The sequence below is a fragment of the Pseudorasbora parva genome, chromosome 4 (assembly GCF_024679245.1).
Source record: "Pseudorasbora parva isolate DD20220531a chromosome 4, ASM2467924v1, whole genome shotgun sequence".
Taxonomy (NCBI): Eukaryota; Metazoa; Chordata; class Actinopteri; order Cypriniformes; family Gobionidae; genus Pseudorasbora; species Pseudorasbora parva.
Genome location: NC_090175.1, coordinates 15,810,795 through 15,834,233, shown reverse-complemented (window position 1 = coordinate 15,834,233; position 23,439 = coordinate 15,810,795). Strand labels below are relative to the sequence as shown.

The window sequence follows — 23,439 nt, the reverse complement described above, 5'->3', positions numbered from 1 at the left end:
AAGCTTTTAAGGGAAACAGATTTGCAGATGTTACATCGCAGCCATGAAAACAGGCTATGGATTCATATGCTGAATGAGAGGGAGGCTGAGCCCAATTTAAGATTTGCCAGCTTTTTAATTCTGTTTTGCAATCTGGTCATCCGATATTTCGATTTCCGTGAATTTTAACAATAGGCCTAACGTTATCCCATGGGACATCTCGTTTCTTTTCCCAAATCTTCACTCGCGGCGCACTTATTTTTGCAGGGAATTAAACGTTTCTTCCTTTCGTTTGCTTTCGTTTTTGTCTATTACACCCGTTCACATCTTTTACTGTGGTAAAGTAAAAAAACACTGTAGGACGAAATATTATTTAACACAGTTTGTGCTTGTTATTAGACATGAGACGCGTCAAGTTATTTGAATAGTGCAGTTCACGTGCACGCAGCGGTTTTACTTTCGTTTTCTCTAGCAGTGCATAATCAAACATAGCCTAAATGTCTTGACCCTAAGGAAGATAAAATTCTCTCTTCAGACATTTTACAGCAAGTGTTGCTTTGAAGCATCAGGAGAAAACATGAAGACGAAGATATTCAAGACGGTGTATCCAGCTTGTGTCCCACATTCAGACACATTTATGCAGACCGGCATGACGCATCTTTGCGGGGCAATAGGCTATAAAACAAATATTTTTTAAACAAATATTTAATTTTCTTATATTCTTAAGATTACCATTATTTACTTATAATCATTTAAATGTTTTACAGGATGTAGCCTATGTGTTGTTTTACTGAAGGAGTCACGGATTTCATATGCTTATGAAATGGATGTTTGCGCATTTATTATTGTAAAATGTAGGCTATATATATCTGGAATACAGTACAGTATTTAAAATAACATATATGCATTAGTTATACTCTCAATTTAATTTGCAGAGCAAACTATACAAAAAGATAAATGTGTGTGTGGCACTCACAACAAGACGTGCAAGAGGGTGCGCGGCGCCACGCCTGTTGCACGCCCCCCCCCCCCCTTTTTTGTATATCATGGGTTTAAAAGCGGTTTACCGCTGAACCGCGGGAATTTCTTGCTTTTCAACCGCGGTAAATAAAAATCCATACTGTCCCAGCCCTAGTGGAGAAAGGCATATAGTTCATCATAACATCGTAATATACATCATATATAATTCAGCTGCTATGCTGGTAAATGCACCCGATCAACAGAAAAATATTTCAACAAAACCTTGATTAATTGAATCCAATGGTCTAATTGAATTAATTAAAGCCTTAAAACACATACAATTGACAAGTTGACAATGAACTCAGCTCTCAGTGTCACAGAAAATAGCTCACGAGCACTGAAGTGCTGTGTTTTCCATACTGATGAAAAAGTTTACTAGAGATGCTGTCTGCAGGTGTTGGCCGTGTTTGAGTTTACCTCTGTGTTCCTTCCACGCCACTGACTGGACAGGGCGGTGTAACATGATTACGTGCGCTGTAGTATGTTTTTAAGTGGAAAGTATTAAGAGGATTAAAAACGAAAATAACCGACATTTCGGTTTCGAATACTTCGATAACCCGGCCGCACACTGACTTGATTGGTTACAAGGTAGTTTGTGACGTAAGAAACTGAGATTTCAAACCGCGCATTTGATTCTTTGGTTTTTGGTATTTTGATTCTTGAAGTCTTTGGTTCACTGCAGTTTAAGTAACTGTTTTTACCACAGGGGGTCTTTAAAAATATCAGGAAGATCCATCATGAAATACTCAAAGCAAGAACTCAAATTATGCATGAATGCATTTGGCAGACTACAATGCATTAAATGCATATTTATAAATTTGTGTTTCCTAGAAAATTAACCCATAACATTGGTGTTACTAGTGTTGTGCACTGCAGTTGAACTACAGGATCACCATAAAACCTCTTAAACCTGCTAAATGTTCCTTTTAGAATTCAATCTATGCAACATCACGCCTAAAGCTGTATTTTAATTGATGGCAGATTTGAACTGGTTTTATCTGCAAAAGCAGCTCAATGTTAAACTACCACTAGGCCACAACTCCGCCTACTTAAAAAATCTAACAAAAAAAACAAAACAAGAAAGCACAAAGCGGATTACTGAATACGCAACATGAGCAGTATTTTAGCGACGCATGCGGTATGTATGAGTCACAGCGGAATGACAGGAGGGCAGAGCCGGGAGGAAGCTCTCCAGGAGTCAGCGGGCCGATGCTTCGCCGGTGACATGACAGCTTGACACGCTTGAGATCAGCATAATGACACAGTATGTGCATGTGCTTGTCTGGTTGCCAGCATGGTCTGAGGACATGCTGCCTCACTCCTGTTCGGTCCACGACATGCTAATAAATAGGCTGACTACACAATAGCCACAAACATCAGGCCTGACTTGTTTTTAGACCGTATTGCTTGCTACACAAAAGTCAGGGTTCAATTCCAAGGGAAACCACATACTGATAAAACTATTTCTTGAATTCAACTGTAAGTTGACAAAATGCGTAAATATAACAAGTTACCAGCACACATTTTAGTTAACCCCTTGCCTGTCAATACTAGGGCTGCGCAATATATAAAAAAATATTGAAATATCGCAAATGTACATATTGCGATATGCATATCGAAACAATAAGCAATATCTGAATGATTTTAATAGGCTACTTCTACATTGTGAAAAGTGTATTTTAGTGTGTTTTAGGTCGGAATATAGCAGAGAGTCGCTTATAACGTGCGTTTGAAAAAGCAACAAGTCAAACATCTTCACATATAACTAGTCAAATACTTCTCTGAGGAAAAAGTGGCGTTTTCCGCTCAAGGGCGCCCTCTGGCTTTCAGTATGAATTAAAAACTTTTGGGTAATCAATAATAAGAATATAATAATACATTTTAAAACTTAAACTTATAAATTTATTGGACAATCCATGTTTTTCTTCAATGTGCAGGAGTTTTTCCCCCCACAGTGGATGCAGAAGAGGTTCATATTTCATATTAAAGACAGACTTTACGAAATTGATATCATAGATAAACAACAACAACACACATACACACATACATACAAACATATTAGGGCTGGATGATATGACCAAAATTTATATCACGATATATTTCTTAATTTCGGTCGATACGATATAATTTCGATATCGATATGAACTATATAAAAGCTTTAGAAAAACTACCAAGAACTGCCACAAAGGATGTCTGTACCTACAAACTTCTGAAAAATTAATTTGCCAAGTCTATGAAATCTCCTCCTATAAAACTATATAATATTTTAGAAATAAAAACGGTACAAATAAATTAATGTTCACCTTTTATTTGCATTTAGCCTTTGTACGAACAAGAAATGTGAAATCACCATCAAATAAACAAGACTCACTTCGCAGACGCAGTTTATTGAGCATTTTCTTTTAAGTTTTAAATTTCAGTGAAGAACGATACATAGCGCTATATTCTCCTTTTATGCAAAACTATAGACCTTTATCTACTGATGCACAAAAAATAAATAAAAGAAGACTCAATTCAGTGGCCTATTTGTACTTTGTTTGAGATGAGTGCACGCTGCTTTTTGCAAGGCTTTAAACAGGAGAAAATGATACATTTTCGTGAAGCCATGTCTGACCGTCTTTCACAAGCTTTGAAAGGTAATTTAAACGAGAATGAACGCGTTGGTGTTAATACATGTCATTGTGTGCAAATGTGGAAAGTATTAAAACAAATGTGCCACTTGCCTCTTACACAAATAGTCTACATGGATTATTTGTAAAATTGGCATCGTATTGATAGACATTAGATTGATGCATCTATGTCGATGTATTGTTACACCCGTGGTCGGCACCTCTCCGGCACATTTTGCAGCACACTGAAACTTGAAGTTTAATATCAGATCTTAAGCCCCATTCGCACGGGACTAGTATTATCTGGGGACCTCTGGTGATTTGTAATAATTGCACAGAATGTCTGTGATCTTAATCCCGTGCGAATCGGCCATGTCTGTAATTTGTAAAGTAAAAATTCCCCCGCAAATGACCTACCATATTTCGCCGAACACCGAGGTCCTGTGATAATAGTAGTCCCGTGCGAATCGACATCTCTGTGATTTGGCCAGGATTAGGCGGATTGTATATCATTTTTGCAAGCTTTTTTTCTTCCTATGAGCATTTCTATCTTTATCTTTCACGAAGAACAAAGTCTGCATTCATAATGCGCACCGTTATGAATTCCCGTGCAGCCGCACCCACACGGATTATACTTTCACTTTAGAATGAGTATCAATTTGGGAGTAATCTGATTGAATGGTGTGTTCAATATTAACACCAATATTGTTCTCAATGAAAACAGAACAGTACAGTACAATGACAAGCTTGATTAAATAGCCACTTTTGCATTTGAAACTGAATCTTCCGCCGTATATCGTCAGCTTCTCACTCGTGATAAATTAAATCTGACTCCTGCCGCTGATCTGAGCTCAGTTCATGGCGTATGTTCGCTAACTGAACGGAATTATGTTTATTTATTAGGCTACTGTAAAATAATCAAAACGATATTGATGCTTGTTTATGATTTCATACAACTATATATCTATAACTAAGTCTATCATATCTGGGAGCAGTCAGTAAATTCAATTAAAATCACAAGCTTGCTTATCCCGTGCGAATGCGCCACGCAAAACTCAGATGTGGGGGAGTCATTTCTAAATCACAGAGGTCCCTATAATACTAATCCCGTGTGAATAGTGCTGTAGATAGCCGAACCACTTCCACGCCACTAAAGAATGTTGGTCTTTCTTCTCTTATCAACAAATTTCTTTCTCCTTACTTGTGGAAGCTCGTCCAATCACATTTGAATTAGTAGTCAGGGAAACTCTTTTTGTAGTCCAGTGTGCGACCCCCTTTAGGCACAATTGGCTTAAGAACGTGCATATAAACGCACTCAAAGTGTTCTTTTCCTCTCTAGGCAGGTATTTTTTTAGGTTTATTTATCAAAATGTTCTTTTATATATTTGTGTGATGTTCTGTGTTTCGATCGCTGCTTTTAAATGTTATGAGAGAATGGTTCATTTATGAATGTGCAGTGTAGCCTAGTTTTGATCACTTTATTAAAAGTGGTGGCTGTGTGCCGTGTGTAAAGTAAAATAAAAATAGTCTTAGCCTCCTGCTGACTAGTGTCCAGCCCTTCCCAACCCGTTTATACCATTTATTTTTTTACGGTCTATGGTTTACACACACACAGATGATTCGACTATCGGTCGACTATAGAGAGATTCGAAAATTATGATTTCGAATGTGTAAATCCTTAGTCTGAGACACCCCTAGTGTACTCATGTGGCAAATGGACAGGATGCCAATGAAACAATAAAATACGTTGCATAGAGACAGGTATTACTTCAATTATAGATGTAATTTCTGCAACCAGATTTCATTTATGAAACATCATTGCCTAAAGCAGTTTACTATAATGAAGGTTAGAAGATGGATGCAACAGCTTGAAGTGATTCCCTCATGTATGGTGGACTGGAATGGAGCCCGTTTGTTTTTGTGTTCGCTCTAACAAAAAAACAACAACACATTTAACATTTACAGAGCTGAGCTGACTATGGTCCCGTGCGACTATGTGGAATAGGATGTAAATGAAAGGAGTAAATGAAGAGTCTGATGCTCAACATCACATAAAACACCACCACACCTGGCTTTCCTAGCACGAAAGAGACATTTTTCTTCTCACTACAGTTGCTCCAGCACGTAAAAAAAGAAAAAAAAGAAAAGAAAAAGACAGCCTGTGTAGCTCACCACAAGTAGCTCAACTAAGAGGCAGTTGTGGGCGGGGCCTAAGCATTTTGCGATGTCACAAAAGGTAGCATCTGCAAACAGCTTGCTCTGAGACAGTAGCGGCTTTTTTATCGCTTTTCCAGCTGGTTTGGTTCTGGTTTCATTTTCCACTGTGTGTTTGATAACGGCCACTCGTTGGAATGTAACAAAAGAGTCAGTCATTGCCGTAGCAACACAACTGATGACTGATTTACTGATTATATGAGTAAATAACAACCGCATTATGGAGGATGATCAGATATTTATTTTAATTGTATAATTAATTTGTGTTAAAGCAGCACTTGGCAACTTTTGCTCTCGGGGTCCCCCTACAGTTGGGAAAAAATAATGTCCTCAACTACTGTCGTAAGCTCTGTCATCCTACAACAGGGGATGCCATCGCGCGTGCATTTGTTGACATGACAACCCTGATAGCCCTGAACTAGTGATGCGCGGGTCGTCTCATAACCCATGGACCCCGTATGTCTATTTAATGGTCGCGGGTGCGGGGTGGATTTTAAAAATATTTTCAGTGGTGCGGTGCGGGCCAAATAACTTCATAAAAGCGGCCCGCGGGTTGGTGCAGCACTAACAGTTCCCCTGAACACTGCAGGAGGAGTTCACATGCAGGTGTTCTTCTGGCGGCGCGTGTGAAATGTCTTCATCCCAGGTACAGTCAGTGGCATATGTTTCAGCATGTCATATGAATATAATTTCATGGGTTTTAATTTTTTTCAAACGCCAAATAATCACGATGCTCACGTTTACAAGCCAGCGTCATTATAGTAGTCTATTGGTTACCATTTTACAGAATCTATATGATACTATGTAACAAGCATGACAGCATCGGTCGGGCACGCCTCCTTCAGCTCACGCTGACGAGCGCTGACGAACGCTGGTCACATGTTGATCCTCGTCCTGCCTTTAATCACAGCACTCTCTCGTTTCCTCTTATTGCTTTACTCCAACAAAACCTTTTCTTATTTGTCTGTGCTGCTTCGGACATGACTATATTATCCGACGAACAAAGTTGGGCTCGCACGTCCGAATTTAAGGAAGTGTGGGTGTTGGTGGAAGTGACGTATTTGCCGTAATGCAGTCGAATTTTGTAGTTCTTTTTGTTCTCGGGTTACTCCCCGAAACCCGAAGTTTAAAAGTACGATAAAAAACAATACAGACCCCATCAGGCTATGGCAGACGTGTCATTCAACCTATTGTAAGTCGATGTATCATCACAAGAGTCTTGAAAATATATTATGAAGGTTAAAAAAGTTACCTAGTGCTGTTTTAACATCGCTCAAATAGAACTGGTAACCAGGCATCAGGTAAAAAGGACCAATCCTGAGTGGCAACTTCACTGATCCACCAGCCCGGTTAAGCTGGGCTAAGACTAGAGGAGTTTTAAACCGATTTTAAACGATTATGAAATCTAGTGGCATCACTCACATAAGGAGAACACCTACCCCGACCCTAAACCTTCCCTTACAATAATGCAAATACGATAATTAAATGACACGATATTGATGTGCGCATGCCCAGTGCCCGTCGTTGTATCCCTTTAACTTTTTCACCGTGCTGGACGTAGTGTGATGACATCACCGTTTCACAAAATATACGGATTGGCTGCACACACAAAAACAAAGGATTGTCGTTTTCAGATTTATCCACTTTGGGACCCAGTTTTTAAAAATATTGGACTCATGCTTCCAAAACGCCAGATCTGTGTGGACGAAACGTGGATACGGTACAAAATTTAAATTTAAAATGTAAACGCATCTCCATGTGGACAGGCCATAAGAGATTATCATGCCAGCCCCATCGAGTGATCACCTTGAGCAGCTCGCGCGATCTCACAGGGAAGCGGATGAAAACCAAGCGGCAACCTCCCGCGATCTCTCTTGAAGCCGATACGGAAGTAATGTAAACTGCAATTCATCGACTGACCAATAGGGACATCCTCCAGAAGGGAGCAGAATCTTATTGAGCCCAATGTTAAAATGCCCAACTTTACAGCAGAAAAAAACATGTTTACAGCCTGGTACAAATTGTGGTTTTTGGCTTACAAGGCTAATTTTGACCTTCATGACAACTGTGAGGGGGTGAACTCATTCGTTTACGTTATATAAAGCCTTAAAGTTCTGCATAATTAAGGGCGTGGTTACTATGAGCGACAGGTGGAAAGCCATTTAACCGCAGTCTATAGCCATTACGTCACCTAAGCTCCACCCACATCCCACCTTTTTGCCCATTTTCTGTTACTCGCGATGAATCACTCGCAAGATGGCAACGCCCAGCTCACCCCTACTTTAAGCTTCAGAACGGCTTATCGGAAATCCTATGGGTGACGTCACAGACACTACGTGCATTTTTTTTACAGTCTATAATGTAAACATGTACGTAGCAGATCATCATTGATGTCACAACAGGTTGTTAATAATAATAATAACAATTATTATTATTATTATTATATGTTTGTGCGGGAACTCAGATTGAAGTATGTTCCGCGTGTTCAATAATATACTGTAGTATGGACTACTACATACGGACTACTTGTGTGTACTTGTACACTGGATCAGAAATGGTTCGGTATGAATGTGTGTACCGCTACACCCCTAACAACAAGTATTAAATGTGGTTAAATGTCAAAATAATGGCAATATCATACAGTAGACTTGTAGATCCATAGATTGTAGTCGAGGGTTTGTCTAAAAAAAGACTTCCTTGGGCACTTGAAGTAATGCATAAAATAATCACATCCTTTGCCAAATAGCGTGCGGTTTAGTTAGATCAGGGTTGCCTAATCCTGTTCCTGGAGAGCTACCTTAATGCAAAGTTCAGCTCGAATCCTGAACAAAAACAACTGAACAACCTAAGGCTGGCCACAAAGATTTTAAGGCCGATTTGCACCTCCAAACGACATGGGGGGCGGGGCCCAATTAAATCCAAATAAATCCTTAAAGGCAGGGTTTCATGCATACTGAGCTTTTTACAATGTTAAAGACTTGGATTCCCATCCTAAACATAGACAAAGTTTCAAAGTTTCAAACTAATGTTGGACATTTGATGGAGTATTTCTGTGTCAAAAATGCTCCTTCCTGTTTCTCACAAGTTTCGGAGAGTTTTTTCGAGTATGGGTCGGCTTGATGTTAATAGAGCGGAAGGTCCTTGTATGGACCGTACAGGTTCTTATCCCGGAAGGGTGCGTGCGCGCGTTGACTAGAGCGAGAGAGGAAATGCACTCCCATAAACACTCCGCGCCGCGCTCCACTTTATTCCTATGGGTGACATCAAGCGACTTCAACGCTTCAGCACAGCAAGTCACTGCTGTCAGGACTTCACCAAATCATACCAAAGAAGTGTGTTTTGACGAAGCGGTCCCAGTGATAAAGGTTCGGTCCTGCTTTGGAAGCAGCCGGTAAGTAAAACTGCTTCAAATGTCTATGCTGTTGTCGCATGTGTAAACATCAGAAAACGACACGATCGCGTGCTTCGTCATTCAAATGCACTAACGGACTCCATTGTTGCTCTATGTATAACGTTACACTAGTCTGACGTGCAAAACCGTTTTGCTTGCTACTGCTAAGGTTTAATCGCATACAATAGTCCATAAACTGAATCATGTCCTCATAAACTGCGAGTAAACACACAAATGTTGACAGGCCACTAAATACAGTACATACCACAGAGACGGACGTCCCGCTGCTGCTGTTTCTCCTGTTCAATTTATTTTAGCCTTCGAATCTGAGCTTGCACAATCCCAAATCATAAATATCAAACATGTTTTTTACTTTTGACTCGTCTCACTGTGAAAATGTTGCTACAATCGACAGGTGTGTGGTCTTGCAATCCGGACGATTCTTCTAGTTTGTGGATTCAGAGGATTGTAATGCTAAAAAAAAAGAAAGAAAAAAGAAGAAAAAAAAGACGGCTGAAACTTCCCTCATGTTGAATTGATAAATGCATCCAAACCGTTGATTGTAAAAAAAGATGGAGAACGTGTGACCTATACTGCTCTAGTCAACTGGGGGCGATAGAGTCATTTTGGCTTTACTTTTCAGGACTTGTGTGGCACACTTCATCCAAACAGTTGCTAATCTGTTTATATATCATATCTATATATCATAGCATCTTTGGCGTTTCCATGGTTTCTACAAAAAAAACCTGAAATCGAGGGTACGCAGGTATGGCGCATGGTCTGTGTTCTGGTTGAAAAAGCTTATTTCTCTGGATTTAAACATTCTTGGAAACATTTGGGATAATGTAAGTGTGGTGTGGCAAGCAGCGGGGCGAGGGACCGCGAGAGCGGGCCAGTGATTAATGTCAACGAGTGCCAGCTGCGTGGCACACCGGTCTCGTCTCGCGGCCATGTGACGGGAGCATAAAAGGAGGAACATGGCAGCGGAAGACAAGAGAGGACCAGGCCTGGAATTTTATGTTATGTTTTGTTTATGTGTTTGTGGGCAGTTGTCCGTGAGGGGCTGCCCACGTTTATTTTGTGTGTGTTTGCGGGCAGTCGTCCGTGAGGGGCTGTCCGCGGTTTTACTTTCGTTTTGTTTATTTATTTTGAGTTAATAAATGTTTGAAACGTTCGCCGGTTCCCGCCTCCTTCCTTCCCATCTACGAACTGTATTACAGTAAGTACACAAGATATATATATATATATATATATATATATATATATATATATATATATATATATATATATATATATATATATATAAGGCATGTGCCGATATCAATTTTTCATGTTGCGATTAATTGCAAAGCTTTTATCACGGTATACGATATTATCACAATGTTAAAATAAGTTCCAAATAAAGTGGTCATAGCAAAAAAATAAAAGTACAATTTTCAAACAGATTAAAGTGCAAAAGAATTAGGTTATAAAGAACAACAGGTAACAAATTAATATAGGGTCTCATCATTTAATGCATTAACTGAGATTGAGCAATAGCTACATTTGTTATAGAAAGTATAATGTTTTTGGTAATGTTAGTTAAAAAATATTGATCATTGTTAGTTTTATCTCAGGTCCATTAAAAAAAGTTATTTTGTTATTAAGGAGTAACTAAGAAATTAACATTACTTAGAATGATTAATTCTTTATAAGTATTTTTCATTGTCAGTTTGGTAATAATGAATTAACATGTTAAGTAATGAAGTTGTATGTCATTTTGACAAATAATCCAAAAAATTTGAATCATTAGGGCATGTTGTAGTCCAGATTAAAACAATGTTTAAGTTTGAAAATAAATAGCCTAATAAGTCTTTAAGTATTAAGTATTTGGTGCCTGTATAATTTACAGCATTGGTTGGGGGTTTTCCTTAAAGGGGGGGCGAAACACTCAGTTTCCGTCAATCTCACATCAATCTTGAGTACCTATAGTATTCATCCTATATGTATTGCATCCTTCATATCTCCGAAAATTCTTTAATTTTATTATATTTATAAAAGAAAGATAGGCTGTACTGTGTCTTTCCGGTAAAAACCGAGCGCCTGGAGGCGCATCGTGTGGGCGGAGCTAAAGAATGACGACGCGGAGCACGAGAGCTTCTGAAAGCTGACATCGTCATGCGTGGAAAAGAAAACGTTACTCTAATAAACCATGGCTATCAATCAGATTCAATACATATATGATCCAGAATCAGATCCGGAGGATGAAATAAATTGAACAGGAGAAACAACAGCAGCGGGACGTCCGTCTCTGTGTGTAACTCTCTGTAAGTTACTGTATTTAGTGGCCTGTCAACATTTGTGTGCGTTTACTCGTGGTTTATGACACGATTTGGTTTATTGACTATTGTATGCGACTAAACCTTAGCAGTAGCAAGCAAAACGGTTTTGCACGTCAGATAGTGTATAAAAAAAACAATGGAGTAGCGTTAGCGCATTTGAATGAAGAAGCACGCTTTGTGAGAACGTCCCCTAGCCTAGGTTTATGTTTGGGTGGTTTTACAACAAACAAACTGACAAATTAGTCAGCTAAACAAATGCATTTAAACATACCATACATCGCATGCTCCATTGATAAATTAAGTAACGTTATACACGATCGTGTTGTTTACTGATGTTGACTTACGTGACGATAGCCAACAAAGACATTTGAAGCAGTTTTACTCACCGCCTGCTTCCAAAGCACGACAGTGAACATTTATCGCTGGGACCGCTCCGTCAAAAACACACTTCTTGTTGATTTGGTGAAGTCCTGTGACAGCAGTGACCGTGGAGATCCACTATTGCGACACGACCGAAGCTTGATGTGACGCTTCACGTCATTTCTGCGTTCAAATGCAGCGCTGCCTTCCCGGAATGCTGTGCGGGCGAATTAAAGTCGTTTGATGTCACCCATAGGAATAAGCAAGAGGCTAACAAGGACCCATACAAGGACCTTCCGCTCTGTCGACGTCAAGCGGACCCATACTCGAAAGAAACTCTCCGAAACTTGTGAGAAACCGGAAAAAGTATTTTTGACACAGAAATACTCCATCAAACATCCAACTTAGTGTTTGAAACTTTGTCCATATTTAGGATGGGAATCCAAATCTTTAACAGTGTAAAAAGCTCAGTATGCATGAAACAGCATTTCACCCCCCACCCCCACCCCCCTTAAGAATAAAACCTGATATACAGTATATCCAAATGAATCAAATCGAAATCAGAACGAAACCAAATCAAGAACTTGTAAATCCAAATCAATACACAACCCCATAAACAAATAGCAAATGTTCTTTGATTAAAATGCAAATTTTAACACGAACTCTTCTGACCTTCTATTGATGCTTTTTGGGGTTGGTTTTAAAAGAGTTGGTGACAAATCAAATGCCTTTGTTTCATTTTCCACAGGCACTTAGCAATGCAAAACACACAAGCTCCCGTCATTCTCTCAGTTAGCCACAAGTATATCCTTGTTATGGGCTAAATCTAGCAGCTAATGAGCCGAAGTATCCCACAGTTCCTCAGTCCGCTGCTGGCCACATCAAATGGGTCATGCACAAGCCCTCCGCTCTTAGGAACACAAGATGAGAAATTTGAATCTACTTTGCAAATTCCCGGAATAGCTGCAGAAGGGCAACAGCTTTGCTGGCTTCATCCAAAGCCATGTGTGTCTGATGGCTGAGTCACACCAGCCTATAGTCAGTTGCAGTCAATTCACACCATTAATCTTGAAGGAGGCTTCAGGGGTTACTCGGATGAGCCCCTAGCAAAAGATGATAATGATGTCTAATATCAACAGGGTATGCGAGTAAATGAGTTCATCATAAATGTGATAGCAGCACCATTACCGTTACACTACTCATTTGGAAGTGACTTTAGACACATATTATAGTGGTCCTCTGGGTTAGATGTGACGTTTGCCACGCTTCTTAATTGAACTGAATATGTTTGGATATAGATGCCAAATGGTTTCAATTCACACAGTATCAAGCTTTACAGAAAACCATGATAAAAATATCGTACTCGTCATGCCTTATGGTTCACACCAAGATAGCTATAAAAATAACTTTATAATGATAACTATATTAGCATTCACACCATCAGACGATATTGTTCTGCTTATTCTCAGTGCATGGTGCAGATGTCATTTTAAAGTCTCAAGCTCTGGTAGGCGACGATTGGCTTTCATTGTTTTTTATCATTCATCAGCTGGGAAAAATCATTCTGACAGTGATTCCAACAATATTATTTATCTGTGCTGCTATCATTATAGTTTTGGTGCGGACTCTGCAATTCTTTAATATTTAGATATTTTTATAACTATATCTTTATTGTTATAGTTATCAACCGTGGTGTGAACACGCCTTAGTCGTAATTGGCAGATTAAAGTTTGGCGATATTACAGGCAGTGTAGGTTTGCTAAAAAAAAAAAAAAACATTGTTTTACATATATGTACTGTATGGGTAAAGCTGTATATACTTATATAGCCAGCATAAAATAGAAAGCTTTGTGACAATATAGTTTAAATTTTGCAATAATATAAACAACCAAGCAGTATAGATTTTCTATACAGTATATATTTCTATGTGTATCATATGCATGTGGATAAAGATAAAGTCCAACTTTAAACATATTGCCGTCTGATTATATAGTTTACATTTAGGGACAATATAAATGATCAAGATTGGCTATATACTGTATGCATGCGGGTGTGCTATGTATCCAAACGTAAATATATTTCTGGCCAATAATAAAGTTTACATTTTTCAATGATACAAGTGATCAAGAACTTGAGATTTGCTGTAAAGTATATCAATATACATGTGTAGGCTGAAGGTTGTGTTCAATTTTTAACTATTTGGTCTAGCGACAAATTACTATTTATGGGTAAATAACCCATAATATAAATGGGTAAAAGTGAGAGCATATCGCCTGTCAGTAGACAGCTTTAATGAAGGGGTTAATTGAAAGTCATGGCATTACCATTAAACATAACACACTGTATACAGTACATAATACATTTAATCCCCTTGTGTGTACGCCAAAGGCAACTGTGGCAAAGAACGAAAAATCCCATTGCTCTATTATATAATCCATCATCTTACTGCACAACCTGGCTTACTAGCATTTCTAGGTCGCCTCTGAGCAGCCTGTATTGGGGAATAAATTTAGAAGCACTACCATGTGGAGGTTTTCATTTTAGTTTGAAGGTAATAAAATTAGGCGTATGTAGCTTCGGTATATCTTCCATGAAATGCTTAGATGCTGAATACCACACCAAAGGGCAGTCTGGTTTAAGAGGAAAAGATGCTAAGCAACTGACATTTCACAATGACATCTTTCTTAAACCACCATAATCAGCTCTAATCAATGAACAAGTACAATAAGATCAACTCTAGCATGTCTGCTAAACTGGTGTGACTAAACAAGCAATAAGAGGTCAGATGTTAAGGTATGACTGGTCACTAGTTCAGTTCTGGAGAGCTTGCTAAAGCCGGTATTAACACACCTGTCTTTGTCGCATATATCTGCTTCGCAAGATATATTTCAGGTAATTTGCTAATGTTTAGAGAGTTTGTCTTCTATCCATGAATGTTAAAAAGTATGGGTAAGAAAATACACGAATAAACGGAGTAGTAGACGATAAATCTGCCGCTTGCTAAACAGTTAGCACACATGCTAACACGCTAAATCTGTATGTTTTGGCCCAGCGCGATTTAAAACAGAAAATTAATAGATGAACCACCAAACCAACATAATAAACAAACCCATTTTAATATTACACGGCTAAATAATGCGCTATAACAGGTCAAGTCCGTGTATAAACCGTGATAAATGTGTGAATATTAAAAGGAAATGTGTTTAAAGAGGCCTCTATATAGGCCGCGCCCGCTCCGCATGATGCTCTTGCTGGGTCCACAAACACCCGCTCCTATCCGACCCCATAAAACCAGAACCACAGAGATTCAAGAGATGGAAAACGAACTGGGGAAAAGCCCAGAGTCCAAAGTCTTCCGCGGACTCACCTCCACATCTCGCCCCTTGTTTTTAAAGCTCTTGATGCGATGGTTTTCCAAGCCGGCGTTTTCGGCCATGGCTCTGTGTGTATGTGTGTGTCTGTAGTCCCGACCGACGTGCGGAGCTCCGCTCAGGGAGGAAGAGGAGGGCGGGGGGTATATCGATGACCGATTCGTGAATGAATCATTCATTAGAGTCGGATCTTTTATTTAATGAACTGGTTCACAAAATTAGCGGTTCCCAAATCAATAACTCACCCACTCATTGAACCGCACCTTCATTTTCAGAAATGTTACCAAAAGCCTAGATATAATGTCCTCGAAGTAGAAATATGTTTATGGCCCACTTGCCCTAAATGCCTTAGGTTTTATCAGCAAGTTTTATTTTGGTGTTAGGTATTATTTTATTAAAATTTACAAACAAATCTGTAGTGTTGTTTAATATGATGCTGCCTTCACGTGCTATCGGAATTATCGTAAATAGTAAAAAATAAAATAAAAAAATGAACATGAATCAAGTCAAAATTTGAATGCGACGAATTACGACTTCAGAAGTGGGACTTTTCCAGGAAGATGATAATCGACATTTCCAATGAAGACAGCATTTAGTCAATTTATGTAATGAGCTGAATCATGCGTGTACAATTCAACTGGGACACATGCAATTACTTGTGCTTTGTTTGAACCTTTTAGAGGTAATATTCGAAGGTGGGGTGTTAGAGACCATGATGAGTTAAAGTATTTGTAAGGGGAAACTAACTGGTTCATAACGAGAAAGATCCGATTCGTGGGAATGAGTCGGACCTCCCATCACTACGGGGTAGTAGATGTATTTACGTAAAACCGGAGTGATTCAGGGAAGCTGGAACACAGGGTCCTGTGGTAAAGTTGGTGTGTGTGAGACAAATAACAGGTACACTACCGTTTACCCTACCTCGGGGTAGCGATCTTTGATTCGACAGTGAAACAGCATTGGAGTTATAGCGATGTGTTTCAATGGGCCCGTACAGTGGATTATTTGCGTCAGTGTGCGTAGACTAGTGATTGCGCAAACTCACTCTGCAGCCATGAGCCGCATCAAACGCCCGCCAAATACGTACGTAAAGATGCGTCAACGCGCACCTACGCTAGACAAACCTGAGATGATGGACGTTCAGTAGAAATTTACATTTTAATAATAAACAGTAACATTTAAGTCGTAAATTAAGGTATGCACAACTGATAACGTCTATATGCATAGTCAGCCAGGTGACAAAAGCAAAACATTTATTACTAAAAGACAAGACGTCCAAAAATAGCATCATATTCAATATTCGTTCAAGACAGTTTTATAATTAATTACAACAAACCATAATTAATTAACACAGACAATCAGATATAATTTTACCCTAGGTAAAAATATCAAATATTTAGGGTAAATAAACGTTTGATCCTTTTGCATGTCAAATTTTCTTAATACATTATTAGTCACACTAAATGCTGTGCACAAACTGAAATGATATAAGACAATGTATATATCAAAAGCAACACATGGAAGAACACAAAATATAAGCTCCTTGAATTATGCATGTGTATATATATATATATATATATATATATATATATATATATATATATATATATATATTTGTAGCGTTTGTATCAAAATCATTATGTATATGGTGTGTGCTGTGTGGGCTGCAGATCAAACATCACATACAAAAGCTATATGAAATCAGATAATAGCAATGAAAAGTGTTTACAGTATTTTTGAGTCAGCATCACTTTGCTCTCTTGAAATGTAGAAAGTATAAAGCTTTGATTGTCATCTGTTATTTTTTAATACGTTGATACATGTACAGTGTTTGACAAAGTGCAAATTAAAGCTGTATATTCTGATATAAATATTTTGGGATCAGTGCACAGATAACTGTGCAGATGATATTGCTCACTGAGTTGAGCTGAAAAAACATTTTTTTTTTTTTTAAAGAAGTAGAAGTGGCTAAATGTGTGACGGATTTACACAACTCAAAATCACAAACGGCATTAGTTCAAATGAGCCACACAGTATTTAGAAATCATTCATAACCATAGCAGATCAGATCCCATCTGTGATACATATATTTAGTGTATATACAACATGTCAGAAAGTTTAGAAGATCTGTTGCTCGAAAAGAATCTTCTGGTAGCCATGTGGAGGAGGATGGTAGAAGTCATTAAACTGACAATCCAATATTGCACTATCATCCACTGTGAGGGACAAAACAATGGCAAACATGATTAGATATGTTATTTAACAAAAAAAGAAGAATTCCCAAACATTGCAAAAAGTCTAATAACTCTTCATATAAACTCGTATAAAAATCTCAACCCTTGCAATGTACATGCACAACACCATTTTAACCTACAATTTACTTTAAAGAGATGCATGCAACCATACATTTTAATATTGCAGAACCTTACCAGTTCAGACAATGTTGCAGGGTATGTTTTTAATGTTTAAAATACATATTTACAGCAGAGTATGAAATAAATATAATTATTGTGCATCAAAGAACATTAATTTAAAACACTTTATGATTGCAATTTCTGTCCAATTCATCACTAACTGTGTAACAGCATAAAAATCCAGGCAATCCTGTAATTGTGTTACTCAAGTCTAGTCTCACAACTACACTGGCAACCAAAGATATTAGTGTTTAGTAATAATAATAATGAATACAATTTATATAATACTCACCATAAACTACAGGATAAACGGTTCCTCTAATGCCTGATGCAGGACAGTTCATATTCTTTCCGTTTAGGTACAAATTCAGCTCCACATGGTCATACGTAACACCCTACATTCACACAAACAAATTAGATACATTATTACACACAAAATGAACCATAAGCACAGGAATTGTGTGTAATTTACATGCCTTTGCATTCAAGCAGGAAAGTTAAGATCCCCCTGGTTCCCCAATAGGATTTTTCTATTGGCTGTTTGGATTATTTCAGAAAATATGCTCTGAGACCAACTAAAGTGTATGATTCATAAACATGTTGTTATTCATAATAATAATCATCATAGATGAAAACAACTTTTATGAATTTTGAAGCATAGATATAATCCCCAGAAGTAAAAGGAAGTACACTACAATCACACGTCTACATCACTAAGCTTCCGAAAACTTTTTCAGTCTTTATTTAAAGAACATTTTTATTAAAGAACAGAGCTTTTGTAAGAACAGCTCTCAATAGCATGCATGACCATAAACACAACAAGGCTATGAAGGCAAGTAGACAATTTTTCCTGTTCTACTTGATGGTTAATGTTCTTGACAACCTCTAGAATCCCAACTAGCCACTTGTTAGCAATCGCCTTAGGCTGAGACACACTTGAAGATTTTAAGCCCTATTTTCACCCCCAAGCGATCGGGGGAGTGTGGCCTAATTCGAGGCTGATCGCAAACAACTTTTTGTCCAAAAAAATCCTCAATTTTGTGGTGTCATTACGATTTTTGTACTGCTCCTGATCACGTTGGAGCCTGCATGATTACAAATCATAAATATATCAGACATGTTCATGCCTCTTCATAAATATCAGGCTGCCACTGACCAATGAGAGTGAGCAAGCTTCACCAACCAGATTTTATGTGCTTCTATAACTGAAACTTGGCAGCCACAAACATGCCACAAAAGTGGACTACTGAGAAAGATGACCCATGTTCTATTTTTCCTTTTTTGTTTTCCCGTAAAACAGAACCCGCTGACCACATTGATCGTCCTCCATTTGTTTTTTTTCCCAAGTCATATTTGATCTCGTAAGTCTCTGCGAGATCTCGTCTCACTGTGAAAATGTCGACAAGTGTGTGGTGTCGCGGTTCAGGTGAATCTTGTAGTGTGTTTGAAGGATTTGGAGCATTGTAATGCTAAAGAGTCTCCCAGTTTGAAAATCAGTTAAGATTTGAAAATCCTCTAGTGTGTCCTAGGCCAAAAGTAACACTATTGCTGGTGGAAAAAAGCTTTAGCATTTAATCTGTAACAACATTATTGTTAATTCATCTGTAAAATTCATCTGTTAAAATTATCCCATAATTTACTCACCCTCAAGCCATCTTAGATGCATATGACATTCTTCTTTTAGCCAAACACAATCAGAGTTTTATTAAGAAAAATATCCTGGCTCTTCCAAGGTTTGTAATGGGTTGTGAATGGCACCATATATTTTTAAGCCAAAAAAAAAGTGCATCCATCCATTTTTGAAAGAAAAATATTTATAACTTTAATCACTATAATCTATATAAACTATAATCACTGGCTTCTGGTAACAGCTGTATGCAAGTCTAGTTCTGCCGTAAACCAAAACACCGTCTAAAACGAGAATGTGTCGGGTCAGAGGTACATTTTCTGCTGAACTAGATTTGCATACGGTCACTACTGGCAGCCAATAATTATAGTTTATAATGTTATGAATATAGATATTATTCTTACAAAACTGCATTACTTTGCTATCTTCATTGACCCCCTGGAGTACTTTTATGATGGATGGATGGATGGATGGACCATTCACCCCCATTTTAAAGCTGGGAAGAGCCAGGATATTTATAATAAACTGATTGTTTTTGGCTAAAAAAAAGGAATATTTTTATACACTCATATACACCTAGGATGGCTTGAGAAGGGTGATCATTTTAATTTTTGGCTGAACTAACCCTTTAAGAACCCTTGTTATTATAGGCAGCAAATCCCAAATTAAGTCCAGAATGGAAGTTCACAAATAGATGTATTATTTGCCAACAACAAATTCCATATTCATTTGACATAACTGCCATTAAGACTCACCACAATATCTCCTTCCTGCGGTAAGCTGTTAGCAGGTAATCGGTTCTTTTCTTCGTTGTTGTGGTACACGGTGCCATCTTGCCTGAGCACAAGGCTGTGTGGGTCTCTACCCATAGGAATCTGGTTTAGATTTGCTTTCTTAGTTGCCACTCCTATTCCCCACACACCTGCAAGGGGCAAAGTTCACTGCAGTCACACCTAATGACTAAGATGAACTATTGACGATTGATTAGTCTAACATACAGTAAATGCTTGCACACACGTCTTACCTGTGGATTGAATCTTGAATTCAAAGTAGCTTTTGTTTTGATGGAGAGGGGCGTTTGCAATGCACCCACCAGTTCCACATATACGTCTTCCACTCTTTACAATGACAACATCAGTACCTGAAAAATCATGAAAATATATCTATTTTCAGAGACTTAATTGCATGACAGAGATCAAAATTAATTACTAGCGTTTATGCATCATGCTTGTGCTCTTCATCATCTGCTATAGATTGTGTGCCATTCTACTACTGCTGGTTATCGATTATTTTAAATCCCATGTTTTTCTCCACAGAAACTTTACCTCATCCCAAATTTAAAGATCACACACTGTTATCGCTCGAGTTTGACAGCGCTGAAATGATCGTTTTCAGTTTAATGTATATGGAGACACGCGCTTTTTGAATGACAGCCATTTTTGAATGATAGCCTTTGAGACTCGAACTCTTTTCAGTCAATAATGGTCTGAAAATTCAGATAGCATCACTCACCCATGTGATGAGTGTCCAGCTGAACCGTGGGCATTTCCTTCAGTGTTACGTGGCCACTCGTATTGTCTGCGCAACAGCCAAAACAACATGCCAATAAAGCAGCCATAATGGTATTTCTCTCACAACAAATACCCGTAGCAAAATAATGTAGTTATGCCCTATTTAACTGTTATACGAGGTTATTTGTGCTAAAAATCAACGGCGGTCATTTTTATTTTCCCTAGATGCTAAGCTAACAGGATATGACGTGGAAAGATTCCGCCGTGGAAGGATTTTCCTCCTACACGTTTTTTTTTATTTTATTTTATTATTTCTAGGATAGTTCAAGGGCGACCTCTAGTGACCAACCGACGGACACACACACACACACACACACACACACACACACACACACACACACACACACACACACACACACACACACACACACACAATCCTATCATTTACTTACCCCTCGTAATGTGACAAACATTGCTAGGCAGAATTATGGGCTGACAAGCCTCAGGCACCATTCACTTATGGCAAAAAAATTCATACTATGAAAAATAAACAAAACTGACAGAACATACATGTAATAGGAAAAGTTTGCTTCTACTGACAAGTAGTTAGACTAAATGGCATCATGTGCGCGAGCACGATGTGCGAGACAAGAGCTCAAATATGAAGGATCGGATTTGACGTGACCTTAAAAGCTTTTAACCTGCTCTCTGCCACCCGGTTACAGCTGTGAAGTTTTGCATAGCAACAACCTTACCGCTCAAAAGTAAGGGGGTATCTATATCTGACCAACTTCTTTCAAAAACGAAAATATATGGTATTTATTTGTGTTCATATATGTTTTGCTCTCACATCAAATACTAATAATTAAACATTTCGAAGGAAAAAAAAGGTCTTATTACTTGTGTAATATTTACCTTCGATATTAACTTTTGTTTGTTTTCTTTGAAGTTCGCTAGTGTAGTAATCTGCACAGCAACAAGCGCCATGATTGCGTTTGCAGAGTACCCTGGTAACTGGCGCGCGCGGTTTCTATCCAATAAAAGAGCGCGTGATGTGTTCGCAGTTATTATGCGGTGGAACTGTTTTACCCAACATCCCTACTTTTCATGGGATTATTACATTAATGTTGAAACTAATTATTTTGACCAACATCACGGTCTTGTCCTTTGGGGTGACTAGCAAGCAGATGTCGAGGTAAATGGACCGAGAAAGGTAAAGTAGTCACAATATTTTATCATGGTCTCCCTGTCGACCTTTTTAAAACAACATATTTCTGATCTAGAGATCTCTTTACGCTAGTTTAATAATTCATAAATAAATAGCATCTTGTAAAAACGAGAGAGCATTTAATTTATGACTTTTTTTAGGGGGAATAATAACTTTACCGGAATCGACATGTGATTTACCTCATCGACAAGGTGCAGGTGATGCCATATAAAGTACTGTTACAGTGAGGTCTGTAGTATTAACTAGTTAAAAACAGCAACGAGATGCTGAACACGAGCGCACTTATCTGAGTGCCTTTGGTTTTTGAATGACAACAAAACCGTTATTTTCAGACGAACCGCCCAATCAGATTTCAGCATAAACCTGCGCGCTCTTCAGCGGTGACACTCCGAATGAGGTTTCTGTGGAAATTACCGGGTAAGGATCTCGCCTTACCTGCCAAGAATAGCTTATTCGGAAAGAAAGAAAAGGTTGTGCAGCTCTTTTGGGTGCAGTACGATTTTTCGCTTCAGAAATTGTTCAGTGCGTATTCTGAAGTACAGTATTCAAACTGGTTCAGCCCAGGGAAAGAATAACCTCAGTGACATGAGAAGGGAGTGACGTAAGAGCAGAAGAAAGTGACGTGGTTTCTGCCCTATTTTCCCTCTCATGTTTATCGGTTAACATTGCCTGTGATGTATCCCATTGATTTCATACCTACGTTTTTATTATGTAATCAGATGTATAATACAAGTGGAAGGACCGTAAACTGTCAAATAAGGGCATCTCGTTTCAACTCTCGCCTGTGATTTCGTTTCAGATAAAGTAGAAGTCGGACATCACATTGTACCAGTGCAGTCAGCAAACCTTTATTCTCACGTTTCTCGGTATTAAAAGAAAAATCGGTTGCATATAACCATGAGCGACTAATCACAATGACACAGAATAAAATGTTTTTTATTTATGTTCACCCGAAAGTTTTAGGGTGAAGCTCCACACAAGTACCTTTATCCTTATGTCCCGGGTTTTCTCTGGAACCCTGTTAGGGAGAATTTAGGTGGTTTCTACGAACGAAATTAGTGATTATATTTATTATGAGTCTTATACGTAACTTAAGTTAACCATTAAGGACAATCAGTCCATCAGTTTTAGAAATTACGTGTAGTACAGATTTTTTTCAAACACACACACACACACACATATATATATATATATATATATATATATATATATATATATATATATATATATATATATATATATATATATAGCACTTTGAGATTCTTCGGAATGAAAAGTGCATTGTAAATTAAATCTATGATTATTATTATTTATAAATAATTATTTATAAGTAACCTAGAAGGTCTGTTTAATCTTTACGGTTCTAACGTATACATTCACTAGCTACTAAAGTG

General features: G+C 38.2%; 2 protein-coding genes across 2 annotated transcripts in view; both read right to left on the bottom strand.

Moving 5' to 3' along the window:
- The window catches only part of kpna3 (karyopherin alpha 3 (importin alpha 4)), a 33,541-nt gene extending 18,124 nt beyond the window's left edge, over nucleotides 1–15,417 (bottom strand). The window contains exon 1 of the mRNA XM_067441048.1: nucleotides 15,262–15,417. Within this exon, the coding sequence (XP_067297149.1) occupies nucleotides 15,262–15,330 (69 nt within the window). The 5' untranslated portion in view covers nucleotides 15,331–15,417. The remainder of the gene's footprint in view (nucleotides 1–15,261) is intronic.
- Nucleotides 15,418–16,404: 987 nt separating this feature from the next.
- spryd7a (SPRY domain containing 7a) lies at nucleotides 16,405–23,227 on the bottom strand. Its single transcript, XM_067441047.1, has 5 exons — nucleotides 20,819–23,227; nucleotides 20,331–20,447; nucleotides 20,062–20,228; nucleotides 17,972–18,074; nucleotides 16,405–17,481 (listed from the first exon to the last, which is right to left on the bottom strand). Exons 1-5 carry the CDS (start codon nucleotides 20,922–20,924, stop codon nucleotides 17,384–17,386), a joined length of 591 nt encoding a protein of 196 aa, XP_067297148.1. The 5' UTR covers nucleotides 20,925–23,227; the 3' UTR covers nucleotides 16,405–17,383.
- Between the last annotated feature and the right edge of the window lie 212 nt (nucleotides 23,228–23,439).

What these genes read in the sequence shown, in the direction of transcription:
- spryd7a (XM_067441047.1), bottom strand. Translation starts at nt 20,924, where the DNA reads ATGGCTGCTTTATTGGCATGTTGTTTTGGCTGTTGCGCAGACAATACG. An exon ending in ATTCAAGATTCAATCCACAG is followed by an intron (nt 20,229 to 20,330) that starts GTAAGACGTGTG and finishes TGCCCCTTGCAG; the next exon opens with GTGTGTGGGGAATAGGAGTG. An exon ending in CGCAGGAAGGAGATATTGTG is followed by an intron (nt 18,075 to 20,061) that starts GTGAGTCTTAAT and finishes GTGTGAATGTAG; the next exon opens with GGTGTTACGTATGACCATGT.